Genomic DNA, 27,296 nt, shown 5'->3' with positions numbered 1-27,296 from the left:
CTCGCATTTATCCACGTTATATTGCATCTGCCATGCTTCTGCCCAATCACCCAACCTGTCCAAATCATACTGGAGTTTCTCGGCATCCTCCTCACAGCACACACGCCCACACGCCCACCCAGCTTTGTGTCGTCTGCAAACTTGGAGATATTACATCTAGTTCCCTCGGCCAGATCATTAATATATATTGTGAACAGCTGGGGTCCAAGGACCGATCCCTGCGGTACCCCACTAGTCACTGCCTGCCACTCGGAAAAAGAGCCGTTTATTCCAACTCTTTGCTTTCTGTCTGCCAACCAGTTCTCTATCCAAGTCAATACCTTGCCCCCAATCCCATGTGCCTTAATTTTACACACTAATCTCTTATGCGGGACCTTATCGAAAGCCTTTTGAAAATCCAAATACACCACATCCACTGGTTCTCCCTTATCTATTTTACCAGTTACATCCTCAAAAAATTCCAGTGGATTAGTCAAGCACGATTTACCTTTTGTAAATCCATGTTGACTTTGTCCGATCCGGTCACTTTTTTCCAAGTGCTCTGCTATTACATCCTTTATAATGGACTCTAGCATTTTCCTCACTATCGATGTCAGGCTTACCGGTCTGTAATTCCCCGTTTTCTCTCTACCACCCTTTTTGAACAGTGGGGTAACATTAGCTACCTGCCAATCCATGGGTACTGTTCCAGAGTCTATAGAATTTTGGAAGATGACCAGCAATGCATCTACTATTTCTAGGGCCACTTCCTTAAGTACCCTAGGATGTAGATTATCAGGCTCTGGGAATTTATCGGCCCTCAATCCCATCAATTTCCCTAACACTATTTCCCTACAAATACTGATTTCTATCAGTTCCTCCCTTTCATTAGACCCTATGTTCCCCGACATCTTTGGGAGGTTGTTTGTGTCCTCCTTTGTGAAGACAGAACCAAAGTATGTATTTAATTGGTCTGCCATTTCTTTGTTCCCCATTATAAATTCCCCTGATTCTGACTGCAAGGGACCTACGCTTGACTTCACCAATCTTTTTCTCTTCACATATCTATAAAAGCTTTTACAGTCAGTTTTTATGTTCCCTGCAAGCTTACTCTCATACTCTATTTCCCCCCTCTTAATTAATCCCTTTGTCCTCCTTTGTTGAATCCTAAACTGCGCCCAATCCTCAGGTTTACTGCTTTTTCTGGCCAATTTATATGTCCTCTCCTTGGATCTTATGCTATCCCTAATTTCCCTTGTTAGCCACGGTTGAGTCACCTTTTTTGTTTTATTTTTATGCCAAACTGGGATGAACAAATTCTGTAGTTCATCCATGTGATCTTTGAATGTTTGCCATTGCCCATCCACCGTCAACCCTTTGAGTGACATTCCCCAATCAATCCTACCCAACTCGCACCTCATACCATCGTAGTCTCCTTTATTTAAATTCAGGACCCTAGTCTCTGAGTCAACTATTTCACTCTCCATCTTAATGAAGAATTCTATCATATTATGATTGCTCTGACCCAAGGGGCCTCGCACAACAAGATTGCTAATTAATCCTTTCGCATTACATAATACCCAGTCTAAGATGGCCTGATCTCTAGTTGTTTCCTCGACATATTGGTCCAGGAAACCATCCCGTAAACACTCCAGGAATTCCTCCTTGGTTAGCCCAATCTATATGTAGATTAAAGTCACCCATGATAACTGCTGTGCCCTTATTGCATGCTTCTCTAATTTCCCGTTTAATGCCATCCCTGACCTCCGCATTACTGTTTGGAGGTCTATATACCACTCCCACTAACGTTTTCTGCCCCTTGGTATTTCTCAGTTCTACCCATACAGATTCCACATCATCAGAGCTAATATCCTTCCTTTCAATTGTGTTAATCCCCTCTTTAACCAGCAATGCTACCTCACCTCCTTTTCCTTTTTGCCTCTCTTTCCTGAAAATTGAATACCCCTGGATGTTGAGTTCCCAGCCTTGGCCACCCTGGAGCCATGTTTCCGTAATCCCAATCATATCATATTCGTTTACCTCTATTTGCTCTTAGATCTTTTAGAATTATTTACTATGGCCATGTTTGATTTAAACCCTTGATTTCTCTGCCTGCCACTTTTTTATTCTCCTTCCTGTCTTTTGCTTTTATCCTTGTTTCCCTTTCCTCTGTCTCCCCGCTCAGGTTCCCAACCCCCTGCCATTTTAGTTTAAACCCTCCCCCAGAGCATTAGCAAACACTCCCCCTAGGACATCGGTCCCGGCCCTGCCCAGGTGCAAACCGTCCGTTTTGTACTGGTCCCACCTCCCCCAGAACCGGTTCCAATGTCCCAGGAATTTGAATCCCTCCCCGTTGCACCATTCCTCTAGCCACGTATTCATTTGAAATATCCTTCTATTTCTACTCTGACTAGCACGTGGTACTGGTAGCAATCCTGAAATTACTACCTTTGAGGTCCTATTTTTTAATTTACCTCCTAACTCCCTATATTCAGCTTTTAGGACCTCATCCTGGTTTTTACCTATATCATTGGTACCTATATGCACCATGACAACTGGTTGTTCACCCTCCCCTTCCAAAATGTTCTGCAGCCACTCTGAGACATCCTTGACCCTTGCACCAGGGAGACAACACACCATCCTGGAGTCTCATTTGCGGCTGCAGAAACGTCTATCTATACCCCTTACAATAGAATCCCCTATTACTAGAAAGGGCGGTGGAAGCAGATTCAATAATAACTTTCAAAAGGGAATTGGATAAGTACTTGAGAAAGAAAAATTTGCAGGGCTATGGGGAAAGATTAGGGGAATGGGATTAATTGGATAACTCTTTCGAAGAGCCAGCATAGGCACAATGGGCCGAATGGCCTCCTTCTGTGCTATATCATTCTATGATTGTAAGGCAGGTTGCCCACATGGTAATGGCACATGCCGGAAACAAGTTCATCTCGGGACTGAGCTGCTGGAAGCTGAAAACCACCTCAAATCCAAGTGCTCCTAAACATACTTGGCAGCCAGCCTCCTCATGTACGCCTGTCAATGAAGTATCAACTAGACGAATTACAAGATTAGGTTTAAATAAATATACATCACACACTGTCATCAAGAGAAAGTGAACATAAAGGCCTAGAAATTTGGTATCCCCCTCGGAGGACTGCAGGCCGCATATAAAATTCGTGCTGCCTGCTACTTTACGTGAGTGTAGTGTTCAGCTGAGCACTGAACATGTTGCTGAGTGGCTGAATGCTTAGGAGGCCCAAGTTTGTGCGAGGCTAGCTCCAATTAAAGCAAGCCTCCATTTCTTAAAGGCAGTCTGCACCTCTCAAAGCAGAGGTGCCTTCTGCCTGCAACAGGTGCTGGAACTGCTTGTGGAGGTAAGTGTTATAAACAAGAAGACTGAGTAATGGCTCAACAAGCCAGAGAAAGGGCTCCAATGTTCCCAAATGCAACACTGGAGGGCCTTGGTCCAGGAGATCAACTCCGGGCGAGAGGTCCTCTTTCCACAGGGGGTCAGGAGGCCCTCCAAGCAACAGACAAGGCTGCAATGGGAGCAGATAGCCAAAGTGGTCAATACCAGCAGTATAGCCGCGAAGACTTGGACTCAGAAGAACATAAGAATTAGGAGCAGGAGTAGGCCATACGGCCCCTTGAGCCTGCTCCACCATTCAATAAGATCATGGTGGATCTTCGACCTCAACTTTCCTGCCCTATCCCCATAACCCTTGATTCCAAAAATCTATCAATCTCAGTCTTGAATATACTCAATGACCGAGCACCCACAGCACTTTGGAGCAGAGAATTCCAAAGGTTCACAACCTTCTGAGTGAAGAAATTCCTCCACATCTCAGTCTCAAAAAGGCCGGCCCCTTATCCTGAGACTATGCCTCCTAGTTCTAGACTCTCCAGCCAGGTGAAACAATCTCTCAGCATTTATCCTGTCAATCCCACTCAGAATCTTATATGTTTCAATGAGATCACCTTTCATTCTTCTAAACTCCAGAGAGTATAGGTCCATTCTACACAATCTCTCATCATAGGACAGCCCTCTCATCCCAGGAATCAATCGAGTGAACCTTCGTTGCACTGCCTCTAAGGCAAGTATATCCTTCCTTAAATAAGGAGACCAATACTGTGCACAGTACTCCAGATGTGGTCTCACCAGAGCCCTGTACAATTGTAGCAAGACTTCCTTACTCTTGTATTTCAACCCTCTAGTAATAAAGGCCAACATGCCATTTGCCTTCCTAATTGCTTACTGTACCTGCATGCTAACTCTGTGTTTCTTGTACTAGGACACCCAAATCCCTCTAAACACCAACATTTAATAGTTTCTCACCATTTAAAAAATATTCTGTTTTTCTATTCTTCCTACCAAAGTGAATAACCTCACATTTCCCCACATTATACTCCATCTGCCACTTTATTGCCCACTCACTTAACCTGTCTATATCCCTTTGCAGGCTCTTTGCGGCCTCCTTACATCTTACTTTTCCACCTAGCTTTGTATCTTCAGCAAACTAGGATACATTGCACTCGGTCCCTTCATCTAAGTCATTAATATAGATTGTAAATAGCTGAGGCCCAAGCACTGATGCTTGCGGAACCCCAATAGTTACAGCCTGCCAATCTGCAAATGACCTGTTTATCCCTACGCTCTGTTTTCCATCTATTAACCAATCCACTATTCATGCTAATACATTACCCCCAACCCCATGTGTCCTTATCTTGCTTAACAAACTTTTATGTGGCATCTTATCGAATGCCTTTTGGAAATCCAAATATACTACATCCACTAGTTCCCCTAATAAATTTGTCAAACATGACTTACCTTTCATAAAACCATGATGAGTCTGCTTAATCATATTATGATCTTCTAAGTAACCTGTTACCACTTCCTTAATAATGGATTCCAGCATTTTCCTGATAACTGATGTTAAGCTAACTGGCTTGTAGTTCCCTGTTTTCTCTCTCCCTCCTTTCTTGAATAGCAGGGTTATATTTGCTACCTTCCAATCCACTGGGATGAATGCTTACTTTTGCTACTCTCTTCCTTTTTATATACTTGTAGAAGCTCTTACAATCTGTTTTATATTTCTTGCTCATTTACTCTCATATCCCATTTTCTCCCTTTTTATCAAGTCTTTGGTCATCCTTTGCTGGTTTCTAAAGCTCTCCCAATCCTCAGGCTTACTACTATTCTTTGCAACATTATATGCCACTTCTTTTGATTTAATACAATCCTTAACTTCTTTAGTTAGCCACGAATGGATCACATTTCCTGTAGAGTTTTTATTTCTCAATGGAATGTAAATTCCCTGAGAATTTTGGAATATTTCTTTAAATGATTGCCACTGCTTATTTATTATCATACGTTTTAATCTAATTTCCCAATCTACGTTAGCCAACTCGCCCCTCATACCTATGTAATTGGCTTTGTTTAAGTTTAAGGGCTCAATTTTGCCAGGCCCGAGGAGGCGGGATTGGAGGCATGTGAGGTGTTCAAATTGCAAAAACTGGCGAGCGGGCCTGATCCTGCCTCCATCCCGCCTCCGAGCAATTTTCCGACATGCGAATTTTCTGACCCCATCTCCATCCCTTAACAACAATTAAGGCCCTTAACAACCAGTTAATTGCCTCTATAATCCCATTTTGAGAGGCCTTTCTGATTTTAACAGTTTTCCCACGTGCTGCACGCCCCCTCTGGAACATGCCAGTGAAACCTGACGGCAGCACAAGTGGACTGCTTACTAACAGCTGCAGCTACACCATTAAAAAGGAGTTTTCACCAATCTTCATTTGCAGGTGGCAGAACTTTGTTGTCTCAGGTCTGGGGGAACTTTTAACAGGCCTACTCATTGTTGTGGAAGTTTGGAGCCTAACAACCATCTCCAGTGTGACCTCCTGGGAAACCCCTCTCCCCACCTTGAATGAGCGCTTCCTCAACTGAGGTATATACCAGAAGAATGGGAACCATTTATTTCCTTTCCTCCTGGACATCAGATTCGGACGAAGACCAGCCGCGGCAGCAGCAGAACCGCGAACAACAGCAGCACCAACTGCAGGAGCAACAGCAGGAGCTCCAAGCTGCTGCTCGCCCACCTGAAGCTGCACAGGCCAGAAGGCGCCAGCGGGCGGCCACAGTGCTACTCAGGATGCAAGGGACGCACTCATCTTGGCCAGATTTGCTTAGCCTGCACAATCAAACACTTTTGCCTCGCACATTTTTATCAGACCATCGACAATGGCCAAGAACCTGCGGATTCCTATCACTCTGACCACCATACTGACAATTGCAAGTTGCCCTAAGCCCTCAATGTGGAAGTTCCATTTGCGAAATGACACACGCCACAACTGCAACAGTTTGCCATCAGAATTTTTTATGACAATAAGCAAGTGATGGCATTTTAAAAATAAACACATTACACCCAAGTGACTACTACCCTTGTGACTACTTGTGCATTATCTTCCTCTTACGCATGCTCCTACGTGGTGCTTCACCTGTGGCTTCAGCAGATGTGGAGGCCCCTTGCTCACTTTCCTGCTGCTCCTGTCTTGACACCTTTGGCGGGCGTCCTCTGGGGTTGCAAACCTGTGAGAGCTCGGCAACAGTTTGCTGCTCCTGCGGCTGTGCAGGGGTTGAGACGCCGATCTCAGTTGGGTGGGGACTCTGGTGGGGCTCTGACCGAGGGCTTTGCAGTGGCATGGTCGTGTGAGCGCTTGGAGAGGAGCCCCCACTTCCTTGCTGTCTGCCACCAACATCCCTCTCATGGGTCGGCCCCACTTCAGAGCTAGCAAGTGGCTTGACAGCACCTTGCTGCACTTCAGGGGGGCCATGAGGACCCGTTTCTGTACTGGAAGTCCTACTCCCGAGGACTTGCACGAATGTCTGGTTTGTATGCTCAATAGCTGACCATCGCTCCTCAAGAGACGTCAGTCTATTGTGAACAATGACCATGTTTTCATGACCCTGGCGACTAAGCTGACTCTGGCCGTAGCCATCCTCTCCTCTATGGTAGCCATCCTTTCCGTGGTGATGCGTTCATGTGCCAACGCCTCCACAAAGGCTCTGCTCATGTTAGCGATGGACTCCTCCATTCGCTCCACACTCGCAGCGACCCTGGAGACAAAACCTGCCAGAGACTCCTGCACCTGTTCCTGGAGTTCCAGCACCGCTGTCCTTCTGGATGAACCCGGAGGCACAGGGTCGACATGCAGCGGAGCCGAGCTGGTAGCGTCCTGCACCCTCCGACTAGGACTCTCCACTGCTGTCCCTGTCTCCACCAGCTGATGCTCACTTGTGAGCTGTGATGCACCAGGTGACAACTCTACTCTATGTCCCGAAGGTCCCACTGAGGTGTGAGTGTCTGTGCTGGTGCTGGGAGCGCTGAATTCTGCTGACGCTGCGCCCTCAGAGGTTGCAGCTTCTTCTGAGGAGTCTGGAAGCTCAGGCTGTTCCTCCTGGATAGTGGGGACGGGGGCTTTCGATGGTCCTGTGGGGGAGTAAAGGGAAGAGTCAGAGATGTGAGGCCAAGGTTACATGCACATTGAATATTGCAGATGATCAAAAGTCAATCTGTTAGAGCATCAGAATCATTATCAGCGACTCATGCAATGTCAATGAGAGAGAAGATAAACTATTCTGTCACCAGCTTGCTCTGATACACCCGTCTGTCCGTCCCCCACTTGCGCATCCTCCTCCACTCCCACGATCTCCAGGGCTGCCTCCTCCCAGGGGGTGAGCTGGGCTACTGAGGGTGGCCCTCCTCCTGTCCTCGCTCTTTCCCTCTTATTGTGAGCTCTCTTTTCCTGCAATGAGGGAGACAAGTGGAGTTTGAGTGAGAATGAAGGAGTGAGTGTAGAGAAGGAGACAAAGATGGAGTGAGGTGGCAAGACCAAGGGCCCTCCCTGTGTGTTGTAAGTTGTTTTAATAGCATCAGAGCGATAGGGAGTGTGAGGACTGCATAGTCGAATAGTTAGGTGAATGTGACCATAGAGAGAGAGGGAATGGGTAAGGGTGCAGGGATGTCAGTGGAGGAAGAGGTTGTCAAAGCGGAGTCCTGGTGAGGAGAGGCAATGGGGATCAGATTGAGGGTGATGAGAAAGTCATACTCACTTTTCCAGTGCGCAGAAGGTCATGAAACCTCTTCCTGCACTGCAGCCAGGTTCTGCAGCATATAGACAGAGTTGACCTCCTGGGCCACTTGCATCCACACAGCTTTCGTCTGCTGGGGAGGCTTCTTCCTCCCTGAGGAAGGGAAGAGCACCTCCTTATTTCCTCTTGCTCCCTCCACCAGAGCTTGCAGGGCGGCGTCATCGAACCTTGGTGCAGACTTTGGCCTACTGCTGGACATATTGGCTGGAGGAATCTATCACAGCAAAGGGCATAAGGTTTGCAGTCTGCAGAAGAAGCAAGGCTGCTTGCAGGCCTTAAATCCAGCAGCACTGATGACGTCATCGGAGGCGACTTTCAGGATGGAAAGACTAAGTGGGCCAGGGGTTCCCACACGCTGGAAATCAATTGCCTAATTAGGTGAAAATCTCATATTTTTCCCACATCAAATTGGAGTCGGATGGCTAACACGAAAAGCGTCTGACACGCCCCCAGCCCACCTCAATGGCAAAATCGAGCCTAAGACTCTAGTTTCGGACTTAACAAAATCATTTTCAAACTCAATGTGAAATTCTATCATATTATAATCACTCTTCCCTAGAGGATACTTTACTGTAAGATTACTAATTAACCCTGTCTCATTACACAAAACAAGATCTAAAATAGCCTGTTTTCTGGTTGGTTCCATGACGTATTGTTCTAGGAAACTGTCTTGAATACATTCCATGAACTCGTCCTCCAGACTACCCTTGCCAATTTGATTTGTCCAGTCTATATGAAGATTAAAGGCCCCACAATTATTGTATTACCTTTGTTACAAGCTCCTATTATTTCTTGATTAATACTCTGTCCAATGGTATAGATACTGGTAGGGGGCCTATAAACTACTCCCACCACTGTTTTCTGCCCGTTGTTACTTCTTATCTCCACCCATACTGATTCTACACCCTTATCTTCTGAGCAAAGATCTTTTCTTAAGACTGTCCTTATGTTATCCATAATGATCAGGGCTACCCCCACTCCTGTTCCAGTCTGCCTGTCTTTTCGATACGTCAAGTACCCTGGAATATTTAGTTCCCAACCCTGGTCACCTTGCAACCATGTCTCTGTAATGGCTATTAGATCATGCCCATTTATCACTATTTGTGCAGGAAGAAGTTTAATGACCTCACATGAGAGTTCAAGGTCAGTGAATTCATCTTCAAATTCCATATCTCACCATCTGCACCACGAGCCTCTCACACTGCTCAATGCACCACACCCCGCATCACTCACCTACCAACAATCTCTACCAAGCACAACTCAGACCTCACATTCCTAGCTTCACTTCACCCGCACACACTTAACACTGCTGCAAGCCTCTCACCCACATCTCACAGCTTGAACACTGTCAGCTATTCAACCACGACAGGCACATCACCCAAACACATTACACCACACTCACTTACACACTTCCCTTTCTCTTGTAGGAAAAGGTGGTGCATAACTGGCACCAGTAGACCTGAACCGGCAGGGGACAGGCTCACCTGCATCACCTAACCCCCCTTGGAAGAGACGCTGCTGGCCATTCTTGGCAGGGGCATGGCTGAGCCAGTGGCCAGCTGTGGGGCTGAAAGAATAGACGATACCGTTATCCTCCTTCTCACATCCCACTTCCCCCTCATCCCACCATCTCTTCTGATTTACAATCTGCACATGGTGTCAGCATGCACCTCTTGCTTTCCCCTCTCCCCTCACCACAACACCACCCTTGTACCTTTCCCATTTCAGACACTCAAGAAATCCAGCCTGCCCAGCCAGTGGTTGAACAAGAAGAGGAAGAGGAGAGTGCAGAAGAAGAAGAAACACCGTCACTCAATTTCACACTCCCAGCCACCAGCTCAGATACTGACACTCCGCGTACTTTAGAGAATAGGTTAGACGGGGGATCTGCACGTGGTGAGATACCAGGCACAAGTGGCCTGCAGCCAGGGCGGGGGGAAAAGGTAGCTCAGGTGCCAACTCCCCGGAGAGCAACGGTGCACACAAATTCCGCTGCACAGGACTCAGATGAAGATTTTGATGGGGTGGCCTACAGAAGAACACTGATGGGTACACACAATGGAATGCTTGGTGCATTGGCAGGCCTGCCAGACAGTCTGCATGCAATGTCAAGGAGCATGGAGGAGTCCAGCTCCAGCCTTGCACAAGCCTTTGGGCAAAGCTTAGAGCCCATCCTTTGCAGTGTGGAACGAGTGTGTAGATCCATTAATGCACTTGTGGACCGAACCATCATGGCTGATGGCCGAAGTCTCAGCTTCCATTGCAACATAAGCAGAAGTCACCCAACGTCTAATTGCTGCAATGGAAGCTCAGACTGAAGTCATGCAAGCACAGACTTCTGCCAACATGGCTGGGTTTACTAGTGTTGAAAGGGGCTTTCAGGATGTCACAGCAGTCTGTACTCCAGCAGAGTACTAGGATTGCTGGAGCACTGCCCTGGGGACGTGGCAATAGATCCGTGGAGGCCGACCCTGTTGTCCTCTCTCAGGCTGACAGCATTTGTCCTCCTACCACTGTCACTCCGCCAGTGCTGTTGCTGTTGCCTGTCTGTCAGCCGGCCAAGATTGCTGCTGCCCAAGCCGAGGTGGTGCAGTCCGAAGCCAAGCCTACTAGGCCCAGAGTCCTGCAAGGCCATTTGATGTTTCCCCCATTGAAAGTCAGTAGCCTGCCACGCTGCAGCCACTGGGGCAGCACTGCGTAGGATCTAGGATAGGCAAAGGCAAAGGCACACGCAAGAGAGTCACTAAAGGAATTCACAAGGGTGGTTAGTTGATTTTTTGATGGAATAATGGCTGGATAGATGGATAAGGTTTGATTGAAATGTTTGCTTTGTGGTGGCTTTTATTTCAGCATTGTGGCCAAGAGGATGCTGTGATGGTCAGTAATGGAGGGAAGCTAAGGTGTGGGATTAATGTTGAATGAAGAATTGGTGTTGCGTTCACTCGTACTACAGGTGGATAATTCGATCCCAGATATCCCAGCCAGAACAGGGCTGTCTGGGCTGTCTCCTTCCTTCCGCTTCCTCCTCCTCCTCTTCCACTTCCTCCTCTTTCTGCTCCTGAGCTGCTGGCCACGTCCCTAGTGGCAAGTGCTATGCCCTCATGATGGCCAGGTTGTGGAGGATGCAGCAGACCATGACGAATCGGAGACACACGCTCCGCTGAATACTGTAGGATTCCTCCAGGCTACGCAGCTAAATTTCTAGACCCAAGTGTTCAAGTATAGCATGATTTGAGATAAAAAAAATGACTGCACTGAAGCTGCAAGCACCGAGTGTTCTTGCAAAGGTTTGCGAGCATGTTTCATCGGGCAGCAGGAATTTGAGTGTTGCCTGGAATATTTAAGGCACTGTAGGAGAGGCATGCTTGTTGAGGGATGCCGAGATGTAAACAATGCAGTGACCACATTTCCCAGAGATGTCCTGTATTAGAGCTTGCCAAATGACTCTCGCAACTGGCATCAGTTCTGTTCTGCAGTTTGTTCTGGTGGTCCCCTATTTATGCTTGGGAGGCTTCCTCGCTCGGGGCTTCTACAGTGATGAATCTTTGCATGGTGAAGTTGTGCAGCATGCAGCACAATAACATGATAGATGAAACCTCAACAGAGTTGTATGCAGGATGCCCAGACACCTAAAGTGCTACTTTAACATGTCAATGGTGTGCTCTGTAAGAATATAAATATGTTTTTACATTAATACAGCACGAACCTTCGAGGCGAGCAAGCCTGAAAAGGCATCACTCACAATTCTCGGGAAGTTCTTTACATGCAAGTTTCTAGACGTAGGGCTGCGTGTTCTGCTCTGTATGTTGTCTTAAGATGAGGGTTTTGAATCAATAATAAATGTAGTTAATTGTCAGCTATTTTACTGTCTCTAGCTTTTTAAATCAGTTATTAAAAAGGATGAGAATTATCCCAACATGCTTGATGATTAATTGGGTGGAGGCATGTACCTGACTATACCTGTGTTCAGCTAGTCTCCTGGAATATCGGAGAGGTGTCATGAGCCATGCCCAGTAATGCCAACTCTCGCAATTTAATCGCGAGACACGTGATTTTGAATGAAAATCCCCCAACTCGCGGTTTACCTCAGAAAACTCGCGAGTTCAACGGTTGATTAATTTTAAACCAGAGCATCTGCACAAAAAAGCAAATTCTGCTTGTGTGCCCCGTGCGCCCCTATTTATAATAATGTTCCAATTCCGAAAGCACTCAGCACTCCTTTTCACAGCTATTTTGTCAACTGATTTTTCTACAAATCTACTTTGCTCTACTTGCTCAACTTGAACAATGGGCTAACCAGTAGAACATGGTGGTGAATGACCCCAAGTGCAGTTTTATGATTTTTTCATGGTTCAACAGGGGAATCTTGAAAGTTTGGAACAAAAGTTAGAAGGGGCGTCTCTACAAATTGTTTACTATGGTCAGCACTTATGGGACCTGGTGGATACCAATTTTAGCTTAGACGGTGCAATGGATCTCTGCCCATTTCAAAATCAGTAACACCTCTTTATGCCCGAAATTCAGATGTTACCAATTTAAAAATGTACGTGGGCCTAGAAATTTAATTAAGCCTGAAAACGGGCGGTGCCACCATGGGCCAAGTTTAATGGCCACCCGCAAAATGAGCGCATGCAGCACCAGTATTTTGGTGCTGCCTGCTGGTTTAAACGAGCGGAGTGCAGAATCTCTTGTGCAATGTGCTCTTTCCGGCGGTAACATCAGCAGGAGGCTGAAGGTCGCGTCTAAAGGATCGGTGTTCTTGTTTGGGATAATTTGGGGATGGCTCCTGGGTTTTGCTGGGCCAGGAGGTATAGAGTCCGCTGATGGCCCTTGCAGAGTTGGAGCATTGTCCATTGTGGCACCTTAGGAGGCATTTGTTTGTCCATGGCTCCCCTCTTACCTTCAAGGAACTTTGGCTGGGTCTTTTGTGGGGTTCACAAATGGATACCAGACTGCCTGGTACTCCCACCTTCGCTGGTTGCCATAGGCCCACAGATGTTTCACCCAGATGTTTGCTGTGTGGAGGTTTGTGCTCCACCCTGGTGCTGGTGCGGGAGGGGGGATGGGGATGGGGATGCGGATGCTCCTTCTTGTAGCTAGCAGTGACAGTGCACTAGCCTGCATATCACAAAGGGGATTCACTCCCTGGTGAGTGGGTCTAAAGCACAGGTTCAGATCTGGAGGGACTGTGATTGTAAACATCACATAAATACTGTTGCATAGATGTCGTTAAGCCGTTGCATGAGAAATCAATTGAAATAAGTTTTTTAAAAAAGGGAAACATGAACCTCTTGGTCATCAGCTTACTGGTGTAAACCGTGCATAAGAGAGATCAATTAAATTTTAACAACAGCAGACTTTTGAAGAACTCTTGGTGAGAATATGGTGTTAAGCCTTTTAAAAACAGACTTCAAAGCTTTGCATATTATTTTATCAGTTCCTAAACTAGAAAATCCAATGTATAAAATTTAAGGAAATTCATCAGATTTGATGCTTTTCATTGGAAGCAGTTTTCACTCCAATTAATTAGTTTGAGCTCTCCATAGTTACCAGTTATCTTAGCAGCTGTTTACGGCATGGTTTATAGCTCACCACTGCTTTCTCCCAGCTCTACACGCTATCAATGGCTACTTTGGAGAGGGTGGCAAGAGGAGCGGCGACGTCCAAAATTGATGAGTGTGCATCAATTCAGCGTTGCACGCTGATTGACGGCACACTCCTGGTAATTGAAATACTTGCAGCAATCGCATGCAACGGTAGCGCTGCCGACCTGCCCGATATGGCAACCACCTTGTTCCGCGCTGGAAGTGGGCAGAAGTGAGGTGGCCGCCATCTTTTCTACAAAACTGGCCTCAACAGCCAGCATTAAAGCATCTAATTTCTAGGTCGTAATGTTCAAAAATGAATTTTTAAATGAGTTTATCACTTCTAACAGACATGCCTCTGAGCTTGTCCAAAGGAAATAGTTTCAAAGTTTGGTTAAAATTTTGTCAAGTATTTTTAGAATTTTGGGTTGACAAGTTATTCTTCATAGACCAACAGATAGACGGACAGTGTCCCATCATAAATTTCTCCACTACTAGTGAAATTCAAGGCTTCAAAACTAATGCAATGGTGCTTAATATCTTATCAGCTGTTAATGTATTAAAGATCATTAAGGTTTTTAAATAACAGTGCCTGGGATTCTATTACCTCCACCAGTTTCTTCTTCTTGGTAATATTGTTCTTTTGTAGTTTCTCTGGTTGAGGAGCAGCTCTGCTGACAGGTGGTCTGCAATTAAAATAATAGAAAACTTAACTGCATAACTGAATCATGATAAATATACAGTGTGTTTACTAATAAATGGAGATCAAGATTTTGAAAACTTTTAGATAAAAATGACTATATGGATTAGAAGTGTCAGCAGACTCATTTAACACAAACATACAGGTTGATTACCCATTCGACATGGCCAATGATGCTAGAGTTGTACAGGCAATCAGGAGCCGGAAAGTCGGAAGGAAATCCATATAATTGGATCTCTGCCACTTGTTAAGGCTGGCCCAAACTGCTCTCACACAAAATGTGCAGAAGCGTTACTTAAATATTTAAATGCATTTAAAATGTAGTAGTATAGTGTGGTTTTCCATCTGCTTATGATGGGAATATTCTGTATACTCCATTTTCCCACCTAAAGGAAGCTCCCATGTACAGTGGAGCTCTTAAAGAAGCAAAGGCTTATCAGCCACATTTTTAATTTTCAGTTTTACAGTACATTTTTAACTGTTTTTATTAATTTTTGGTAGTTGTATGAAAACATTTTTCATCTTTTAACAAAAAGTTTGTGTTTTTTTTATCATGGCGGATAAGATGTAGGTGCATACCCCCATCCATTTCACCCCTATCACTGCTGAAACCATGCTTTGAGATCCGATTTCGCCAATATCAACCTCCGATTCTCCGCCTCCATAAATTCCAAACTTGTCTAAAACTTTGCTGCCCTCATCCTTTCTTGTTCCAAGTCCCATTCGCATGGAGGAGGCCTGCAGTTTCACCTTCCTCATCTCCCTCCATGCTCTTAAATGCAAAGATAACCAGGGTGGCCTCATCAGGGAGAATCTAGGGAATTTAATTTCTGTGCCCTCTCCAGTTTAGGTCTGTTCTCTTGTATCATGTGCCACCTTATAATGCAAACAGAGTAGTACTTTTGTCATGTAAATTGAAGCAGCACATGCACGGATCAGGCATATACCTAACCTGCAGGTCATCCTAGGTGTCAATAATTAACTATGCATCATGCAGCTAAGTTGTGTTACCTGGTTTGATTTGTGAACACCTTTGTGAATGTATCAGTACTTCAACTGTAAAGTGCAGCTTGAATGTGTGTCCCACTGGAGTAAGGGTATGCATGAGATGCAATGAAAGAACCATCACGTTACATGATAGGAAGGACGTCCTGGAGTGCAGCAGCACCTCCACTTCAACAGCCATCAAACAGAGCATGTGTGTACTGCGCCACTTCATCACTTACCCATAGATCTCCTTTTATGCCTACACATTTGTTTTTGCCTTCACTAGATTTTGCCAAGCCACTTCTTTTCCTCCCTCCAGCATTTGCATAAGTTGCAAAATATATTTAAAATATTTACATCCTTTGAGAATTGAGAAAGAGTCCTTTACTTTTTAGAAGAAAAAACCCCACAACGACCATGGTCACTGTAGAGTGGAAAATACAGAAAACTGCACTAAATAAATGTCAAAATTTAACATTTTCTGGACAAGCATGCCGCTTCTAGAAAATAAGGGGGCAAAATTGGGTCGCGCCCCCTTCGGGCACTAACTCCGCCGGGGCGCGACTTTTCGTGCCCCGAAAAAGTTAGCGCCCCACGCCCGAAATTCACTAGTAGCGCCCCAGAGGGAGGTGGGGCGCTACTGGAAGTGCCCTGCCTCCCTCTTGGGGCACTGTGAGTGAGTATCGTGGCGCTACGTGCAGCAGCGCCATGGCACATCGCGCTGCGGTACTGCAGGCCTTCCTCCCCTTATTAAAAGGGAGGGGCCTAGTGCAGCGTGACCTGGGGCCCAGCTGGGCCACCAGGGATCGGAGTGCCGGCAAAAGAGCCCGGCACTCAAGAGAACTGCCGGGCTCACGGAGCGTAGCCGGCACCCCGTGGGGGGGCTGCACAGGAGGCTGGGGACAGCAATGGGGGCAGGTGCTGGCAGGTGGCCAGCAACAAAAATGGCCGCCAGGCACCTCCCCTTTAATTTGCGCCACCCCAGCCGCAGGTAGGCCCCCTTGACCCTGTCGGACATAGTGTCCGGCGGTAAGTCAGGGGGCGCTACCGAGAATTGCGGCTGGGCCGCAAGCGGGCTGCTGCGCACAGTGATGATGTCATTGCCGGAGGCGCAACGCCGCGGGGCTCTAACGGTTTCCGCTGCCATTAACCTCCCGCTGAATTTCGCGGGAGGCGTTTGACGGCGTCGTGCCCAGGTGCTAGTTGCTTTGCGCCCCATTAGGGCGCTAATAGGAGGCGTAAATCAACTGAATTTTCCCCCCAAATGTTCTGCCTTTCATATTTGTATACGCCTTAAAACTTTTGGAGGAGGTAGAGGATTAATAAAATTAAGTAAACTTAGTTTTGTTCCCCCTCCAATGTGAGTGAAGGAATATTGGATGCACCTACAGCTTAAGTTACAAGCCAATATTCCACTACAGTTTCAGTGTAATTAATTATACTGATGTGTCATTGGCGTATATTTAGGGTCATTTGAGTTGTCAACCTTTTTGGAGTTCTGCCCTCTTTTTTGAAGCTGTTGTCACCTTACACTAGTTTTCTAGATTTACATTTCTGTTTTATTAACTCAACTACATGAAATGTAAAATGAAGGACAGAAGCACAACAAAAAACACTGGGATAGGATCCATATTTTCATAAGTGGGATGATTGCCTGATGCTGTATTTGGGGAGTGGCCCTTAGCTGACAGCACACGAACTCAAGCCGGTAGGCTCAAGCGCAAATGGCACACAACTCTAAATTTTATGGCAGAAGTAGTTTTGACAATTTTTGAGATTGGACTAAACCAACCAAAATTATTTAAATTAATGATAATGAGTCCACAACAGATACTCTGTAGTCTTTTTCAGCACAGCCCATCTCCTGTGCACCCATATGAAACATGAACTGGTAGGCCTACATGCTGTTTGCTATAGAGCCCTACTACTTAAAAGCTAGGTTGCCCAATTTTGGAGCTTTGAATTATTTCTGCTGTTTTTGATTTGCCACCAGTTGCCCATTGCAGTTGCAAGTAAACTGCTCATCATGTGTAATGATCAGTAACATGTCATTCTAGAATGGTACACTAGGTGGAGCCTAGGCAGTAGTCAAGATGGATGCCTGTATACTAGTCCACATGGCTGAATAAATGACTAGCTCAAGCTAGCTGTTCATAATGAAAACGTCTATTTATTTATGAACATAACATGGTACCAGGAGTGGTAATATCTGCTGAATATTGTGAAACATGACATGGAGAATTTGAAGCCACCAGAGGGTTTGAAACTCACGGGGAATGTCGACTGCAATTGGCGGACTTTCAAACAACAATTCGAACTCTATTTGCTGCCATCGGGTTTGGTACGATGCCAGACGCAAGGAAAATAGCGTTACTGCTCATGGTTGCAGGCCCGCAGGCGATAGAGGTATTTAATACGTTTGTATTTGATCAAGAGGAGGACAGAGAAAAAATGGACGATGTGCAAAAGAAGTTTGATACACATTGTTCTCCCAAAAAGAACGAGATCTATGAGAGGTACGTGTTCCGTTCACGGACACAGCAGCAAAATGAGACTTTTGATAGCTTTGTGACCAATCTGAAACTGAAAGCACAGACATGTAATTTCTCTGAATTGAAATCATCCATGATTCGTGACCAGATTGTGTTTGGTATTCATGATAAAAAAGGCAGGGAACGTTTGTTGAGAGAAACCGAACTAACATTGGAGGATGCTGTGAAAATATGCCATGCCAGTGAGCTAGCTCAACAGCACGCAAAGACTTTCAGTGAAATTAATAATGATGCGACTGTAATGAGTGACTGTGCTGCTGTCGGTGCTGTGTCCTACAAGGGGAAGAAACGTGGGCAGAACAGAAATGCAAAGCAATCAGAGGATGGAATTTTAAATTGTAAATGCTGTGGTTACCAGCACCAGTCAAGACAATGCCCAGCATTTGGGAAAATGTGCACAAAATGCAATGGAAAGAATCACTTTGCCAAACAATGCTTTTCAAAAGTAAAAACAAAGAAAGGGCAACAAGTCAATGTGATTGAGGACACTGATTTAAGTGAGACATTTTTTGTAGGAATGGTGTCATGTGACAATATAGAAAAGGATACAGAAAATGTGCAGCCCTCAGAAATGGACAATGCTGAACATAAAGTTAATGCAGTAAAAGAGGACAAATGGATGATCCCACTGCAGGTAAATGGAGCATTAGTTACATTGAAACTAGACACTGGGGCAAAAGCAAACTTAATCAGTATGAGTGACATTAACAATATGAAAGAAAAGCCCAAAATACAGAAAAAGTCAGTACTACTGAAGAACTATAATGGACAGAAAATAGATAGCTTAGGTGTATGCACACTAAAAGTGACAGTTAAAGACAAAGTGCATCATCTCATGTTTTCTGTTGTGGCTGAAGGACTTGATTCACTTCTAGGTGACAAAGCTTGTGAGGACTTAGAACTGGTCAAGAGAGTCTACCGTATAAACTGTGCCATAAGCAGACCAGATGACTCGGTGGATTCTGTAGTGAGTAATTTCCAGGATGTGTTCAAAGGATTTGGAGTTCTACCATTCACTTACAAGATCCAGCTAAAGGAGGATGCTCAGCCAATGGTACATGCTCCACGGAGAGTTCCAGCACCCCTGCGTGACCGGTTCAAGAAAGAACTGGACAGAATGACCACACTAGGAGTCATCAGGAAAGTCGAAGAGCCAACAGACTGGGTTAACTCCATGGTATGTGTAAAGAAAAAGAACAATGATCTAAGAATATGCATGGATCCAAAGGACTTAAATGCTAACATAAAACGTGAACACTACCAGATTCCCAAGCGAGAAGAAATCACCAGTGAAATGTCAGGTGCCAGATACTTTACAAAGCTCGATGCCTCACAAGGATTTTGGCAACTAAAACTGGATGAAGAGAGCACCAAATACTGTACCTTCAACACACCATTTGGCAGGTATTGTTTCCTCAGAATGCCTTTCGGGATAACATCTGCATCTGAAATCTTTCATAGAGCGATGGAACACATAATTGAAGGTCTGGAAGGAGTTCGGGTCTATGTTGATGACATCATCATCTGGGGCTCCACACTGAAAGAACACAATGAGAGACTGACTAAAGTGCTACAGAGCATACGCCGGAATGGACTGAAGCTCAACAAAGCCAAGTGTCAGTTTGGCGTCCAGGAAGTCACTTTCCTAGGAGATAATCTATCTGGTAAAGGAATAGAGCCAGATATGGAAAAAGTAAACGCCATACTCAAAATGCCCCGACCCACTGACAAAAAAGGAGTGCTACGCATCATGGGGATGATAAACTTCATTGGAAAGTTCATTCCTAACTTGTCAGCCAAGACAGCCTGTCTGCGAGACCTGCTACATAAAACAAATGAGTTCGCATGGACAGAAAGACATGAACAAGAGTGGATGAACCTCAAAACAGTGCTGACAACCACACCTGTACTCACCTTCTTTGACCCAACAAAGAGAATCAAAGTGTCAACGGATGCATCAAAAGATGGCCTAGGCACGGTCTTGCTACAAGCAGAGGGTGAAGATTGGAAGCCTGTTGCCTATGCCTCCAGGTCTATGACTGACTCTGAGTGTTGATACGCCCAGACTGAAAAGGAATGTCTAGGCTTGGTAGTTGGACTAGAAAAGTTCCATGGCTACATATATGGATTTCCCACCTTCACAGTTGAGACAGACCACTGCCCACTGGTTGCCATCATAAAAAAAAACCTGAATGAGATGTCTCCAAGGATTCAACGACTCATGATGAAGCTGCAAAGATATGACTTTGAACTGATCTACACACCAGGCAAACACATAGGCCTAGAAATTGGGTTTTGGCGCAGCCAGGGCTTTAGCGCCGGAAGTTAGTGCCGGCGCTAAGTCACCCTGCGCGCGCCAAAAATTCAGTAGCGCCGCGCCCAAACGGCTGCCGGCGCTACTGGAGGGTTTCAGCGCCTCCCAATGGGCGCTACCTGCTCCATTGCGGCGCTGTTACGGCGCTGCGGCGCCCGATGCGGTGCGGCAGGCTGGGGAAGTGCAGGCCTCCTCCTTCCGTTAAGGAGGAGCTGCCTGCACCCGACCGCTGGCCGTTGACGGCTGAATAAAAATGAGCCCGGCACCTCGGAGAAGTGCCGGGCTCGCGGCCCACATGCATCTGTGCCGCGGGGGGGTCTTGGAGGAGTCCGGGGAGGGAGGTGCGGGCAGGCGGCCGCCGGGGAAGCGGCCGGCCGCCGCGCGACCTTAATGCGCCGGCGCTAACTTCAGCAAGGCACCTTTTACAGAACGTTGCTTGCGGCTGCCACGGGCGAGGCGGCCGCAACTCAATTTTGGAGTTCGGGCGGGTTACCACGGCAACCGGGACGCTGCGCACACCGATGACGTCATCGGTGCCGGCGCAGCGCTACCGGTGCAACGCCGCTTTAGGGCCCCACTCAATTTTTCAAATGGCCATAACTCTGGCGCTAGTCCCTCTAGCGCCTCAAAAGCGGCGCTAAGGCTAGTGAATTTCTAGGCCATAGTGTTAGCAGATGCACTATCCCGAGCACCCACAATGAGTCATGTGAGCTCTACTGAGGAAGACGTGGATGTTCATGTGAGTATGGTCACTGCTGCACTGCCCGTGTCAGACACAAAATCAAAGCAAATAGCAGAAGAAACAGTAAAAGATACAGGCCTAGAAATTCAGTCACGCCACTTTTGGGGCGCTAAAGTCGGGCGGTCGCTAAAGTTAGCGCCCGCCGGAAAGTGTAGGCCACTTCGCCGAAATTCAGTAGATTTGGCCAAGGAGTTTGGGCGAGCGCTGAAACTGGCGTTGCACTCCTATCTTTAGGCGCTAAGCCGGCGGTGCGGACTGATAACGCCGAGGCCGGGCGCAGCGCAGGTGCGGTCATGTTTTGATTGACAGCAGACACCCTGACGCCGGCCAGCTCTTAAAGGGGGAAGGGTCGACTTTGTCTGCTGCCACGCCCTGGATAGTGGAGCCCTGCAGCTAGGCCTCAACACTGCTGGTGGACCCAAATAGCGCCTGAAGCCATGCAGAAGGCCCGTGAACGAGCGCAGCGCTTCTCAGAGCCTGCTTTGTGGGTGCTGCTTAAGGGTTTGGAAAAGAGAAGAGAGATCTTGTGCCCGGACAGTGGCAAGAAGGCTCCCAGGAGGCAGTTCAGGAGAGCATGGAGGGAAATCGCCCACAGGGTGTCAGCCACCAGCGATGTCCCCAGGACTGGTGACCAATGCCGCAAGGAGTGCAACGACCTCACTCGGTTGGTCAAGGTGAGTAGCCTTTCCAGTGTCCTCCTCATCCTTGCATGTGCACCTCATATTATGGGCAAAGGGACCTCAAAGGCCTAATGGCCAGCCCTCCTCCCGCAGCTATGGCACTGGCATGATCATCAATAGCACTTTCTGCACTTGACACACTGGCCAAGCTATTCGACCATGGGAGGCAGTGCACACAACAACAGGGCACCACACTGGCCAAGCTATTCCACCATGGGAGGCAGTGCACACAACAACAGGGCACCACACTGTACTTAGAGGCCGTCCTTTCTCTTGCAGGCCAAGCTGACCCAGAATATGAAGAGCCGGAATGTCACCGGGGGAGGCCGTGCCCAGTTCCAGGAGCTCAGTGAGCTGGAGGAGCGCGTGGCTCGACTCATGCGTGGCCGGGTGGTTGGCCCCGTTGCTATTGGTGACGCGGACCCTGTGCTGGGCCCCAATGGTAAGGACATGACCGTTTGGACCTCTCTCGTTCCCCTTGCGCTTCAGATCTACATCCTTTGCCACTGTCCGACCAATGCGCATAATGCCACCACTCATGCCTCCCTCGCTGACGCCCTGTCCTCACTCTAAAACTACTCTTGTGCCTTCCTGCTTTCAGCTGGTGAGGAGGAGGTCCATGAAGCTGAGAGTGCCAGTCCCTCGGAAGAGGAGGACGACGAGGACCAAGAGGAAGGCGGCACATCGGGGGAACCCTCATCCGCGCCAGGGGATGGCAATGGAGGGGAGACGTCTTGCCTGGAAGAGAGCCAGGGGGAAGTGTTGCAGGGGGGTGTAGCTCCTGGGCCCAGTGGCGTCCAGGCACGCGGGAAGGGTCGGGCAGCACGGCTGCCTTCTCCCCAGAGGGGGGAAGTGTTGCAGGGGAGGGCAGTTGCTGGGCCCAGTGGCGTCCAGGCATGCGGGAAGGGTCGGGCAGCACGGCTGCCTTCTCCCCAGAGGGGGGAAGTGTTGCAGGGGAGGGCAGTTGCTGGGCCCAGTGGCGTCCAGGCACGCGGGAAGGGTCGGGCAGCTCGGCGGCCTTCTCCCCAGAGGGAGAGTCCGCCCTCCAGTCCGGAGACGGTCCTCGCCCAGGAGGTGCGCCTCCTTGATGAAATGTCCGCGGCCTCAGAGCGGCGCCACAACGAGTTCATGGGGGTTGTGGGACAGATGCCTCAGGCCATTGAGTCCCTGGCTCATAGTGTGGCCGCTTTCGGGGACTCACAGGCCAGGGGTGTCGACCAACTCGTGGCAGCACAGGCCAGGGGTGTCGACCAACTCACGGCAGCACAGGACGCGAGTCGCGAGTTCATGAGTGGTGCCGTGCAGACACTGGCTGATCTGATGCGGGCACAGACCAGGGCAGTTCGGGCACTCACTTCTGCCACACTCGCGGTGTCACGGAAGCATCGCCAGGGCACCCGCCGCCCTGCTGCAGCACAGCGGTCTGGCCTCCACCAGATTGCTGCGCTTGCTGCAGTGCCAGCCCGGCCGAGTGCCAGTGTCTCTGGCGACCAGCGAGCGCCTGGCATCAGCCAGCTTGCCCCCATTGCTGCAGCCGACACTGCCACTCCCCCAGCCAAGGTGCGACGAGCTGATGCAGAGACTGATGCTGCCCAGCCACAGCTGCAGCAGTCAGCAGCCGGCCCCTCCAGGGCCGGACCTCGTCTAGGCCGACCCCCAAGGGCATCTGCCGTCATGCAGTGTGCCCCTCAGGAGCCTTCCCCCAGCCTTGCCACACCCACAGGGCCCAGGTTGAGGCAGAGCAACAGGTCGGGCAGGGGCCGGAGAAGCCTGCACAAGGACTCGCCCTCTCGGCACACCAAGTAGAGTGTGTTGCCAACTGTTTTTTTTATATGGGGGTGTTTGTGTTCTGGGGGGGGGGGGCTTATTTTGGGAAGGCCGAAGATGAAGGCAAATGTTTTTTTATATGGGGGTGGTTGTGTTCTGGAGGGGGGGGGGGCTTATTTTGGGAAGGCCGAGGATGAAGGCAAATGTTATTGACAAGTTTTGTTATTCCTCCCCAGGTTGTGGGAGTGAGATATGTTTTTGACTGTTTTTTGGGGGTCTTGTCTGTTTCTCTGTTTCATGTGGGAAGGGCCCTGAGTTTGTTAAATAAAGCTTTTTATTTATTCAGCTTGTCCAGGTGTCATGTTTCAAGTGGTTGTTGCGTTAACCGGCTGAGGGCTTGCGGAGCGGCTGCATTCAGGTGCGTTCATTGCCACAAGCCATTCCCTGACAGGGGGCCTAGAAGTGACGTTCAATAAGCCGCCGGCGGACGGCCCTTGGACCTTGTGGCTCCCTCCTGGGCTGGTACTCCTCCTCCTCCTCCTCCTCCTCCTCATGGTCCTCCTGCTCGTCCTCCTGAGGTGGTGGTCCAACGTGAGGTGGCAGTGCCTGAGTCCTGCGGATAGCCAGGTTGTGCAGCATGCAGCAAATGACGACGAACTGGGAGACTCTATCCGGCGAATACTGTAGAGATCCGCCGGAACGATCCAGGCAGCGGAACCGTTGCTTGAGGACGCCAATCGTTTGCTCTATGATGTTCCTTGTGGCTTGATGGCTTTCGTTGTATGCCTCCTCCGCAGGGGTCCTGGGCGCGCGGAGCGGGGTCATGAGCCATGTACACAAAGGGTAGCCCTTGTCCCCAATAAGCCATCCCCTTGGTGGAGGCTGTGCCTCGAACATGTCAGCCACAGTAGTCTGGCGCAGGATAAATGCATCGTGGCTGCTTCCTGGAAAGCGGGCATTGACAGCTAGGATGCGCTGCCTGTGGTCACACACCAGCTGTACATTGAGGGAATGGTAGCCCTTCCGGTTGCGGTAATCCTCGGCATTGTTGATAGGTGCCCGCATAGCCACATGCGTGCAGTCAATGGCGCCCTGCACCATGGGGAAGTCAGCGATCCTGGCAAATCCGACTGCACGCTGCTCCTGCCTCTCTAGGGTCATGGGGAAGGAGATGAATTGGTGTCTCCTTGCGAAAAGGGCATCGGTGACCTGCCGGATGCAGCGATGCACGGCGAACTGGGAAATGTTCGCTATGTCCCCAGCAGCGGCTTGGAATGATCCGCTTGCATAAAAGTTCAGAGCCACCGTGACCTTCACTTCCACCGACAGAGACGTCCTACACATCAGCTGTGGACGCAGATCTCTGTGAAGCAGCTGGCAGATCTCTGCAACCACCTCCCTTCTGAAGCGCAGCCTCTTAACACAATGCGCGGCAGTCATGGTGAGATAGGACACCTGCTGCCGGTATTCCCTGAGTGGGTCAGGCCTACGTTGCCGACGCCTGATGGCCCCTCTGCGTCTAGGCATGGCTGGCCCTCTCACACAGCGTCTGCGAGCCCGTCGCACATAATGCTAGAACTGAGGGCTGGAACCCCATGCAGCCCCCATAATAAACTTGCAAACAGTGAAATCACAATGAGTGAAAGTTCCAAGCTCTGGCCAGAAGCCAAAAATACCTCTCCTATGTTGTCCCAAATCAGGAAGGTCTGTTCCTTGGTCTCTGTCCAGAAATCCAAAGCACTAAAGTCATTGCAGCAAAATGGCTGGCCTTTATAGTTCAGTGTAAGTGCCCTTTAATTAGCGCTCCCCGAGGCCCGCAGGGCCTCTGCTGCGTTCCACTTCACAGTTCTTAACAGCGCCACGCCCACATTGGGCGGGCGCCACTGAATTTCCGGTTTGGGGCGCACAAACAGCGTTGCATGACGAAATGACGTCATAAGCTGCGCGCGCAGCTGAGCGGGCGCAAACACTTTGCGCCGGCGCTAAATGTCAACTGAAGTTGGGCGTAGGCACAGATCGGCCTGCGCCCGGGCGCTCAGTGCCTAGCGCTGGAAATCTACCCCTCTTATGGCGCTAACGGCTGGCGGACGCAACTGAATTTCTAGGCCACAGTGTTACAAACAGTAATAGAGAACATTCATCATGGTTGGCCAAAAGGTTCCTGTCCAAAGTACTTTCACATCAGGTCAGAGTTAAGTGTCGCAAGTGGACTATTACTAAAACAGAACAGAATAGTCATTCCACAGGCTCTACGTCAAGACATGCTCAAAAGGATTCATGAGGGACACCTCGGAATTGAAAAATGCAAAAGGAGAGCAAGAGACACTGTTTATTGGCCTGGCATAAATAAGGACATTGAGAACATGATAGGCATATGTGAGACATGTCAGAAACACCAAAACAAACAAGCAAAGGAACCAATGATAGTAGCTGACTTACCAACAGCACCATGGCAAAAGGTTGGTATGGACCTCTTTCATTTGAATGGTAAAGACTATCTAATAGTGATTGACTACTATTCTAACTATCCTGAGATGGCGCTGCTCTCAAGCACATCAGCAAGCAGTGTCATAATGCATGTTAAATCCATCTTCGCCAGACCTGGAATTCCCAGGATTGCCGTTAGCGACAATGGTCCGTGCTTCAACTGTAAGGAGTGGCAACATTTTGCAGCACATTATGACTTTCAACACATCACATCCAGTCTTCTGTATGCTCAGTCGAATGGTAAGGCAGAGAAAGGTGTTCAAGTTCTCAAACAGCTACTGAAGAAAGCAACAGAAAGCAAGTCTGATCCTTATCTCGCCCTGCTGAGCTACCGAGCCTCCCCTTTAGACTGTGGTTCTTCACCTGCTGAACTCCTAATGGGTCGCAAGTTGCGCACCACGCTACCCTGCTGTGCAAAAGAAAAGCAGAGTAAGGAACTAAGACAGAACTTCAACTGTTAAAGCTGAAACAGAAATCACACTATGACAAGTCATCCAAAACTCTGAAACCATTGACAAGGGATGCTGTTGTCAGGATTGAGGATCCAAATGCATGGAACAGGAAAGCTACAGTTCTTGAGGAAGTAGGACCAAGGTCATACACTGTTAGAACTGAGGAAGGACAGATTCTCAGGAGGAACCGCCGTTCTCTCCTGAAAACACAAGAAACTATCCAAGAGCAAATCGATGACAATGCCGCAACTGAATCTTGTCACTCACCACCAGAACAATCTAACACAAACACACATACAGGCTCTCATGAAAACACATCAGACTTACCTGTGCTGAGAAGATCCACACGTGAAGTAAAAAAGCCTGATAGACTTAATCTTTGAGCACAAAGAAAACTATAATAGAATGAAAAGCTTACAGTTCATCAAGTAAAGCTTTGAAAATGTGTTGAATCTGTTGTGAAGATGTTCATGTTGTTATGATTGATTGATATTGATTTTGTTTAACCTCTAAGGAAGGGGGATGTAATGATCAGTAACATGTCATTCTAGAATGGTACACTAGGTGGAGCTGTATGTTTAGTAGTGGGCTACCCACAAGGCAGTAGTCAAGATGGATGCCTGTATACTAGTCCACATGGCTGAATAAATGACTAGCTCAAGCTAGCTGTTCATAATGAAAACGTCTATTTATTTATGAACATAACAATCATGCACATTTCATTGGGCCTGCCAATGACTATCCTGGATTTGGAGGAGGTAGAGGATTAATAAAATTAAGTAAACTTAGTAAGTGAGTTTGGAAGACAGAGGAAACAAAGGCTAGAAAATAGACAACAAAGAGGTTTGACAGTGCTTAATGACATATACATCATTGCAAGGAGTCTAGTGAATAAGATA

The 27,296-nt window shown here is 47.9% G+C and overlaps 1 protein-coding gene across 8 annotated transcripts in view; it reads right to left on the bottom strand.

Moving 5' to 3' along the window:
• eml6 (EMAP like 6) overlaps window positions 1–27,296 on the bottom strand; it is an 844,856-nt gene that overhangs the window by 130,919 nt on the left and 686,641 nt on the right. For all 8 annotated transcript variants that reach the window (XM_085981352.1, XM_085981349.1, XM_085981353.1 and 5 more), the window contains one exon: window positions 14,324–14,402. In XM_085981352.1, coding sequence (XP_085837478.1) covers window positions 14,324–14,402 — 79 coding nt within the window. The remainder of the gene's footprint in view (window positions 1–14,323; window positions 14,403–27,296) is intronic.

The sequence above is a fragment of the Somniosus microcephalus genome, chromosome 3, assembly GCF_052327205.1.
Source record: "Somniosus microcephalus isolate GS21.2 chromosome 3, FLI_Smic_1.0, whole genome shotgun sequence".
NCBI lineage: Eukaryota > Metazoa > Chordata > Chondrichthyes > Squaliformes > Somniosidae > Somniosus > Somniosus microcephalus.
The sequence above is the reverse complement of the archived record's forward strand: the minus strand, read 5'-3'. Positions and strand labels throughout refer to the sequence as shown.